The sequence below is a fragment of the Melitaea cinxia genome, chromosome 5 (genome assembly GCF_905220565.1).
Source record: "Melitaea cinxia chromosome 5, ilMelCinx1.1, whole genome shotgun sequence".
Lineage (NCBI taxonomy): Eukaryota > Metazoa > Arthropoda > Insecta > Lepidoptera > Nymphalidae > Melitaea > Melitaea cinxia.
The window spans coordinates 18,919,887-18,930,437 of NC_059398.1; the positions used below are offsets into that span (position 1 = coordinate 18,919,887).

At 34.3% G+C, this 10,551-nt stretch overlaps 1 protein-coding gene across 1 annotated transcript; it reads left to right on the forward strand.

Annotated features, from left to right (window-relative positions):
• The first annotated feature begins 576 nt into the window (after window positions 1–576).
• On the forward strand, window positions 577–1,425 carry LOC123654122 (15-hydroxyprostaglandin dehydrogenase [NAD(+)]-like). Its single transcript, XM_045590078.1, has one exon. The coding sequence runs from the start codon at window positions 600–602 to the stop codon at window positions 1,350–1,352; it is 753 nt and encodes a 250-aa protein (XP_045446034.1). The 5' UTR covers window positions 577–599; the 3' UTR covers window positions 1,353–1,425.
• The last annotated feature ends 9,126 nt before the right edge of the window (window positions 1,426–10,551 follow it).

Here is a 10,551-nt window from a genome sequence, read left to right on the forward strand (position 1 = left end):
TAAAAATAGGGGTTGGTGGTAGAAGGGTGAAAATTTAGGGTTGTATGTATTTTTCAACGCCAAATCATAATAAAATAAAAATAATTACATACAAATAAAAAAATTTTCACTCCTAACTTTTTTTTTTAATTTTTAGATATTTTTTTTAATTTTTTATGATACAAAATTAAAAAATACATACAACCCTAAATTTTCAACCCTTTAGGATCAACCTCGCTTTTTACAAATGCAAATGGATGTATACAGGTACATATACCAAAATACATTTTTTACAATTTTTGTCTGTCTGTCTCTGAAACGCCTGGACCGATTTTCGCGGGACTTTGACTGGCAAATAGCTGATGTAATAAGGAGTAACTTAGGCTACTTTTATTTGAGAATTTTTTTTTTTATAAATCTGCGAACTGAACAATGTTTTTTTGTTACATTCCACGCGGACAAAGTCGCGGGCACAGCTAACATATAAACATAATGTGGTTCTTATCACTGCTTACGAAGGTACCCTAAATGCACCTCTTACACCTACTTATCTTATCTCATTGTATATGTCAATACATAATGTTTTACGTCAGTTTATATCAATTTTTGTCGAAACAAACATGGATCGTGAGGTTCAAGGAAAAATTGCAGCAGTGACTGGTTCTGCCAATGGCCTTGGGCTGGCTATGGTCACCAGTTTCCTGGAACAAGGAGTAAAATTGGCGATCATTCTTGATATGGACGAAGTCAAGGGAAACGAAGAGTGTGCAAAATTGAAACAGAAGTATGGGGACGGCAGAGTAGTCTTCTACAAATGTAATGTTTTAGACGATTTGGAAAACATCTACGAAACGATCACAAAGAACCATAAATATGTCGACATCCTCGTCAACAATGCCGGTGTTCTCGATGAGAAAAACATCAAAAGAACTATGAACATTAATTCAATCGCCGTCATGGAATGGACGGTAAAATTTTACAAAAACATGAGTTTAGCTAATGGTGGTAAAGGTGGTACCATCATCAACGTGTCCTCGATATTCGGCTACAGAATAACTCAGTTGTCACCGTATTACCACGCCTCCAAGGCCGCGGTGATTGGCTTCTCGAAATCTATCGGGCATGAGAAGAATTTTGAAAAATCGGGCGTTCGTGTCATTACACTGTGTCCCGGGATGACACATACGAATTTAGCTGATTTTCCAAACTTTTGGGAGGGATGTTCCTTAGAAGAGTTATCTGCGGGATCGAAAAACGAATGGCAAGAAACTTCAGCTGTTGGTAAGGGAATCGTGGAAATATTCAAACAAGCTGACTCTGGCTCTGTCTGGCTCGTGGAGGGATCGAGATCTGCTGTAAAGATAGATGTTTAACATTACGTAAAGGATGAAAGATGAGTTAAATTGATTCTTTTTAGCGCATTTAAAATAAAAGCTTGCTTTTTTTTTAAGTTTTGGCTTTTAATCTATTTAAAACCCGTATCGCACAAGATGTTCACCATCCCGTAACAGTTAACTGAGGTACCAAAAACTTACGATTGTTGATGTAGAGCAGCAAAAGCAGGACAAGCTAAAAGCACGGCGGCCGGAACAGCGTTGTTCTCGCCACCTGCCTAATATTCAAATTTAGAATAGATTAGATGGAATGTTCCACCGTTAACTTTAGATACTTGCTTGTCAAACCTCTAAAGTCTATTATTCCGACTCGTAAGCCTTATTTGATTATTTGATTATTTAGTCAGCTTTAGATTGCCTTGGGACTGGAAATTACTTGTATATATGAAAGTTATAAAATAAAGAAAAGTAAAAACAAAAAAGAGAAGGGTCAGTTTTAAACCACCAAGTTGCTCCGCTGCTGTCTACAGATTTCAATATTTATACGAATACAAATATAATCTTCGAGTGGGAATCGAACTTCCAACCACCGGTATGTAGGCTACAACTATCCTTACCCTAAAGTGGTTCTCAAATACGTACCTGCTATACCCACATGTTTTTTAATTAGTAATTATTCTATAATCACCAGTGGCGTGCATAAACTTTTTAGACAGGGTAGGCAGTCAAAAAAAAAATGAACAGCCACACTGCACCTACTTTCTCGCAATTTTTTCCTAATTTATTTCAATTTTGTTGAGAATAGAGGATTTTAGATAATTTCAAGAACAGACAAGAAAATTATTGGACACGTAAAGTGTATTTATACTTATAATGCAGGCATACAAATACACGTACAGCAACCCACTGATAGTTATCAAACAAATCAGTTACTGGTTGACATCATAAAGCCGGCACTCTGATAATTTCGTTTGTGTCAAACATAGGAAATCATTGATAACACTATTAATTAGTTAACGAAAAATTCAAATTGAATTGTCATAATATTACTCTGTGGAAACTGGAATGATTCGGATGGTGGATGATAATATGCGACCGTGTCAAAAGCCGTTCAAGTCAATTTGATTTGACAGGTTATTCTTAAGCTGTGCCTCTTGTCATTGTTAAACCGACCAATGTTAAAAACACAATACTTTGTTTGTATTCCATATGACGCGCGACATTATAAAATTGTAGGATTATACATATATAATGTCCTACTGTCATTGCTAACATTTTGTTAGCGATTGTAGGCAGAAGTTTTATAAAAGGCCCATCGTCGATTCGCGCGAAGCGCTGATATCGTATATATGACGGCGGGGTTTTTCAATTGAAGCAGATTTAAATTGAATTGTGGTTTATGTCTTTTTCAAAAATATGTAATGTTCATGTTTTATATATCATTTTTAGTAACACGACAAGGTAGGCAGTGCTTTTCTACCTATATGGAATGCACGCAACGGATAATTACCACTTTTGTAAAAATAGGCTAAAATTCGTATAAAAAAATAACTGTACCATATTCGTGCAAGGCATCACGACGGTGGGGCTGGAAGCTGTCGGCAGGCGAGCTGTCGTTCGTCGCTGTTTCTGTACCACCACCTATGGGATAGTTTCTATTTTGTATTTCAAATGTCATCTATACTTGGAAGTTAATAGGTCAATAATTACTAGTGTAAATTAACAAGAATATGATAATACGAATAATTGTGTTTGCTCGCAAACGAAAAAAAAACCGACTTCAATTACATCGCAGAGTAGTACAACGTAGATCGACGAAAAAATAGTAATACTTTGTTCGTATTCCATATAACGCGACATTATAAAATTGTAGAATTATATAATGTTCTACTGTTATTTCTAACATTTTGTTAGCGATTGTAGGCAGAAATTTCATAAAAGGCCCGTCGTCGATTCGCGCGAAGCGCTGACATCGCTTATTACGGCGGGTTTTTTAGTTGAAGCGGATTTATATTGAATTACGGTTTATGTCTTTTTTATTAAAAATATGTAATGTTCATGTTTTCACACAGCTCCGATGCACGACTGGAGTTTACCCCTTCAGATTAACTGTCTAAATAGGCACAAAAAGGCTTACTAGTCTAAGAAATATATTATTACTATATCAAATTGTAAATAAATGAATGCAATAACGCCATCTATCGGAACCTAATTGCGTTATTAGAAAACGTCTGAACGCCATCTCTAACAAGGTCATTCGTTCAGTAGATTTTACTGTTCAATTTTTTCATTCCGGGGCCTTAAATGAAAATCGATTCTTAAGGAGAAAACTCCAAAAACAGTCAAGTAAATACGCCATATCAGATATAGCTCAAAAAGTTCGAGGCAAATCTCAATTATATTTAAATGGGACCACATGACAAGCACCACCTATCGATTAAAAAAAGAATCATCGATATCGGTCCACCCAGTAAAATAGTAATGAGGTTAATATAACGTTGGTCGACGTAAAATAGCCAAGTAAATACCCAGTATTAGCGATAACTCAAAAATTAAAAGCTCAAATATATTTATAACGAATAAATTGCTACTCTCTACTCTAGTGGAATATTGTAATTTGATCGATAGTGAACGAAGTAATTTCATTAAATTTTGATAGATGGCGTTGTGGCAAAGTATTGAACATGACCACAGTCGTCTTAACATCGTCATGTAAATACGTGTCATCAAAGATTACTCAAAAATTGCTCATTATATCTCAATCATATTTAAAACGGACGACATGACAAGTATTAGCTTTTGATTTATACAAAAAAGATCAAAATCAGTGCACCCAGTAAAAAGATATAACGTATAATACAACGTAGGGTGACGAAAAAACCGTCAAGTAAATACGCAATATTAGATATAACTCACAAATTACGAATCAAATTTCAATTAAATTTGAATGGGACCACGTGACGAATAGTAGCTTTTAATTTATATAAGAAACGTCAAAATCGATGCACCCAGTAAAAAGTTATGAGGTATAATACAACGTAAGGTGACGAAAATAATGTCAAGTAAATACGCGTTATCAAAGATTAATCAAAAAGTAGTTATCAGATCTCGATAAAATTTATATGTGACCACATGATAAACATCAGCTTTCGATTAAAGTAAAAATTATCAAAATCGATACACCCAGTAAAAAGTTATTGCGGATTTTCAAGAGTTTCTCTCGATTTCTCTGGGATCCCATCATCAGATCCTGGTTTCCTTATCATGGTACCAAACTAGGGATATCCCCTTTCCAACAAAAAAAGAATTATCAAAATCGGTACACCCAGTAGAAAGTTATGTGGTATAATACAACGTAGGTCGACGAAAAAAGCGTCAAGTAAAAACGCATTATTAGATATAATTCGCAAAGTAGTTGTTAGATCTCAAATAAATTTAAATGGGACCAATCGGCACACACCACCTTTCGATTAAAACAAAATTTGTCGAAATCGGTCTACCTGGTCAAAAGTTCTGATGTAACATACATAAAAAAAAAAAAAAAAAAAATACAGTCGAATTGAGAACCTCCTCCTTTTTTGGAAGTCGGTTAAAAAAAAAACGAGTGGCACTCGGGGACTGCCACGGCAAAGCTATTGCATTTCACTATTTTTTCATCACTTTCTTCATTAATAAATGCGCTTTTTTAACCGACTTCAAAAAAAGGAGGATGTTACTCAATTCGACCGTATATATATATATATTTTTTTTTATGTATGTTCGGAGATAACTTCTTCGTTTATGAACCGATTTTGATATTTCTTTTTTTGTTGGAAAGGAGATATTCATAGTTTGGTACCATGATAAGGAAACCAGGATCTGATGATGGGATCCCAGAGAAATCGAGGGAAACTTTCAAAAATCGTAAGGGTGACTAGTAAATTTAATCATGTTTTCATTAGGTACTATAAAGCACTACTATTTAATAAAGGTCTGGAGTCACTCTGTCTGAACTCTTCAACAATTTATAGCAATTACCTGCTTTTTGAACTTAATTCGTTTCTATTGATGAGAACTTTGCACCTGTATGAGTTATAATAACAAGAGATAAGAACTGTAACATTTCAAATAGCCAAATAAATTATATATCTAGAATACCAACAAGAAATGAAAAAGAAAAGGACAGTAAAACTATTATTGTAAGTTTCAATAATCGCTATGTAAGAGATAACTTTGTGGCTTCCGCCCGGTCGCACAAATCACTAACTCCAAAGGATCTGTAACTTCAAGGAGATGGAAGAATATTCATTAATGATCACTTGACCCTAGATAATAAATTGCTGTTAAATAAAACAAAGATACTGGCCAAAGAAAAAGGTTTTATGTATGTCTGGGTCAAATATTCTAAAATATGGATCAGAAAAAACTCCGAATCGCGAGCCTTTTTTATAAAATCAGAGTTAGACCTACTCAAATTAACAAACTAAAATCAAAACTATTAATGTTAATATGTTTGAGAAACGCTATAAACATTATTACGCACCGAACGAATTCTTTTGTTCGCCGGACACTCAAGGACATATTAGACTCGACCAACACACCATTGCATTTGTCTACCCTCAGTGATTTATTTTTTGCTTTGTTTTTAAGATTTCTTATATTGGAGTGTCGTACTTATTCCGCATACAGTAAAATTCTATATTCTATGCGTTTTGCGGTTTGTGGATCTTTTTATGTAATACGTGTGTACGAAGAAAATATACAAATTTATATTGATTGTTATGCACACAATTTTGTTGCAATTGTAAAAATTATTTTTTTGATTTATGCACTGGCTAATATGGAAATATTATTACTTAGTTTCTTGTTGATTGTAAAAATTAATTTCTTGATTTATGTACTTCTTAATATGGAAACATTATTACTTTGTACCGCCAGATTTTATCGCGTTATTAATAAAAAGTTATTCTCGTCATTATATCATCATATTATAATTACTATAACAGTTTTAAATAAAATATTGAAATTTCATATTGGTCAGTGTTCTTGTTTGTGTGATGCTGTAGTGGTATGTGTTTGCAGATTCCTGTGGTTGATTTGTTACTGTTTACTATGTAATAATAATTATAAAAACATTGGTGATGTCGCTATGGCTTACCATATTTATAACTTAGGATATAAATGGGAGTTTAGAATTTGTACGTGTGAGTATTATATTATGTATGTGTGTATGTTTCTTGACCGTGATATCTTGCGTATGTCACGATGGTTAATTTATCACATGCGGACACTATTTTATAAGAAAGAATATGTTATTATACTTATTAATAGATCTTATTGTTATATTATTATTCTTATACTACACAACACGTTTTGGATTACACCGTTGTTATCAGATATCGATTATAAATGACTACGTTAAAGATTTACCACCAAAATGTTAGGGGGTTGCGCACGAAGACACATACGTTTCTTAGAAATGTTTTACAGAAATCCTTTGATGTTATTACATTAACAGAAACGTGGCTTATCGATGGTATAAATGATTCGGAGATTTTTGACGATCGTTACCTAGTGTGGCGACGAGATAGAGATTACTCTCGGACGGGTCAGTTGAGGGGTGGAGGTGTGCTCATTGCTGTCAAAAAGGACTTAATAACGGATGGATGTAATAACTGGTGCTCATTGGCGGAAGATGTGTGGGTTGTACTAACTTTAAGGAACTCGCAGACCACACATAAATTATATATATGCACTGTATACATCATTGGAGAAAATCGTGGCTATTCATTGGGGGAACAATTAGTAAATTTTTCAGAAAAATTGACAGCTAACTCGTCTAGCCGACCTAACGACAGTTTCCTCATATTAGGTGATTTTAATATGGCCAATTTAACATGGTTTCGTCAACCTGGTGAATCATACTTGTACCCCACTAATATAAGCGGGTGGCACCAAATTACCTTTTTTGATAATTTAAAATTCTGTAATGTGGAGCAGTACAACCACTTAAAAAACTTCAACGGCAGACATCTAGATTTAGTGTTTTCAAATTCTGAAGTTAGTGTTGAAGCATCCTCTGACCCATTAGTTAACGTGGACCCAAATCACCCTGCCCTAATTGTAACCACCCGTTTTACCGATCTTAAGCCTTTAACCACTATTCCACGAATTAAGTACTTGTACGAAAAAGCAAACTATACTGCTATTAATGATGAACTAAGCAAAATCGACTGGCCCAAAACTTTTTCTAGCAACCACATAGATGTAGCTATAGACTTTTTTTACCAGACTCTTTACAATTTACGAGATTCTTATGTACCAACGAAAGTCCTTAAAGTTAATCGCAAATATCCTTCTTGGTATAACCCATCTTTGATTAAATTACTAAAAGAAAAACATAAATTTCATTTAAAATATAAAAAATATAAAAACATTACCGATTTAAATACATTTATTTTGCTAAGAGAACGTGCTAAGATCATAGAAAAAGAATGTTACCAAGCTTACATTGCGAAAATTGAAAACAATATCGTTAAAAATCCGAAATCATTTTGGTCATTCATTAAAAATAAAAAACAATCGTCAGTTTACCCATCCGTGATGTCATATGGTGGCGACTCGTTGAGTTCTGGTGAGTCAAATTGCAATAAGTTTGCTGAATACTTTCAATCGAATTTTCAGCAACCGTCTACGTGTGATATAATGTCTCCCGATCTTACACCTTCATCGGAGGTCGTCGTAGATATAGCTAACATTGAAGTACTTGATAATGATGTACTTGAACTTCTTAAGTGTCTAGACTTGAGTAAATCAGCAGGACCTGATCATATTCCTCCATTATTTATAGTTTCGTGTGCAAAGAGTTTAAAGACACCGTTAGCATTATTGTTCAGACTTTCATTGGAGACCGGTACAGTGCCCAATATTTGGAAATCTGCATTCGTAACGCCAATACACAAGAAAGGTCCAAAAAATATAGTGGAAAACTACAGACCAATTTCCAAATTGTGTCTTTTTGCTAAAGTTTTCGAAAGAGTGGTGCACAAACAAGTATATGCTCATATCAAGTGTATTCTAAATGAACAACAACATGGTTTCGTTAAGAATAAATCAACTATTTCTAATCTTCTTCTGTGCAGTGATTTCTTAACAGAACATATGTCTAAAGGTTACCAAGTAGATGTAATCTACACAGATTACAGTAAGGCATTTGATAGAATTGATCATAAAATGCTATTGCGTAAGCTTCAAATGGTTGGTATCCGAGGTAATCTATACAGGTGGTTTTCGTCATATATTAAAAATAGATGTCAAACAGTGGCTCTTAACGGATATACGTCATCATCGTTGTTTATACCCTCCGGTATCCCTCAGGGCTCGATTCTGGGTCCTCTCTTATTTAATATATTCATAAATGATATTTCACATTGTTTTAATCATTCTAAGATTCTTTTATATGCAGACGACATGAAAATTTTCTGTCCTATTCGCACTCAAAGAGATGCATATTATTTGCAACTTGATCTTCAGACTTTTGAGGCATACTGTCAGCTTAATAATCTTGATTTAAACGTAAATAAATGCTTTGTCTGCACTTTTACTCGTAGTTTAACACCACTAGCAACCTTCTACTTTCTGAAGGGGTCAGCGTTAACCCGAGTTGCTGCTATAAAAGATTTGGGAGTCATCTTTGATTCTAAATTACGGTTCGATAATCACATTGACACCATTGTTTCTAAAGCATCAAAGGCTCTAGGCTTTGTTATGAGACTTTCTTCAGAATTTAAGAATATAAAAACATTAAAAATATTGTATTGTGTATTTGTGCGCAGCCACCTCGAATACGCGTCCGAAGTTTGGAATCCCATGTACGCTACATACATTAATCGCATTGAAAGTATCCAAAAACGCTTTCTTCGCCATCTGCAATTTAAATGTCAAATATTCGACACTAGTTATGAATCAAGATGCCAGCGGCATCATATCCTTCCTCTGTATCAGCGCAGGCAAATGAGTGATATAATTTACCTTTCTAAATTGTCGAATGGGTTATTGGATAGTCCTGAGCTCTTGGCAAAGGTTGGATTAAATGTACCATATTATACACGCGGGAACAAACATATGCTTTTACACGTACCATTTGCATCCACAAATTATAGAAAGAATTCATTTACTATTCGTGCTTGTAGGTCTTTCAACTTGATTTCCAGCGAGTGTGATATTGATTTATATCACACTACTTCTGCTAAATTAAAGCAATTACTAAATAAACGCTTTTTCTGTCAAAGCTTTGTTAACTAAAAGTTTAAAATTAACCGAACAATACAACCTACAAACACAGAACTTTGTTTGCTCACATTTTTTTTTTCTCTTTTCTTTATGAACAATTTTATGAATACTGTTTAATATTTTAATTTCCTACTTGTCCAACACAACACTATTGTTAATTTATTGCTACACGTGGAAACTTGTCAATGGCCTTCTGTTGTTATAATTTATATTATTGTTAATGTTAGCTGTAAGTTTCCCAAATAAAATAAAATAAAATAAAATAAAATAAGTGCCATTACAGTCTGATGATGGAGACAAAAGTTAGTCGAGGGAACTCTTTAACGATTTATAGCAATTACCTGCTGTTTGAACTTAATTCGTTTCTATTGATGAGAACTTTGCATATATATGAGTTATAAATGCCATTTCAGTCTGATGATGGAGACGAAAGATAGTCGAGGGTACTCTTCAACGACTTATAGCAATTACCTGCTGTTTGAACTTAATTCGTTTCTATTGATGAGAACTTTGCACCTATATGAGTTACAAGTGCCATTAAAGTCTGATGATGGAGACGAAAGATAGTCGAGGGAACTCTTTAACAATTTATAGCAATTACCTGCTTTTTGAACTTAATTCGTTTCTATTGATGAGAACTTTGCACCTGTATGAGTTATAAGTGCCATTACAGTCTGATGATGGAGACAAAAGATAGTCGAGGGAACTCTTTAACGATTTATAGCAATTACCTGCTGTGTGATCATCTGTGTCGCAGGACCAGGTTTGATGATGGAGCCCATAAACACTCGAGGGAATTTCTCAACAATTTACAGCATTTACCTTTTGCTGTTTGACGACCGCTTTGATATAATGGTGCATGTGCCGTGGCGGCGGCGCCTAAACACCGACGGTCGCGGGGTCTATTCCAGCTCGGATTGGATATTTATGTTTATATAAATATTTATTTTTGGTCTACTTGTTAATC

What these genes read in the sequence shown, in the direction of transcription:
- LOC123654122 (XM_045590078.1), top strand. Translation starts at nt 600, where the DNA reads ATGGATCGTGAGGTTCAAGGAAAAATTGCAGCAGTGACTGGTTCTGCC.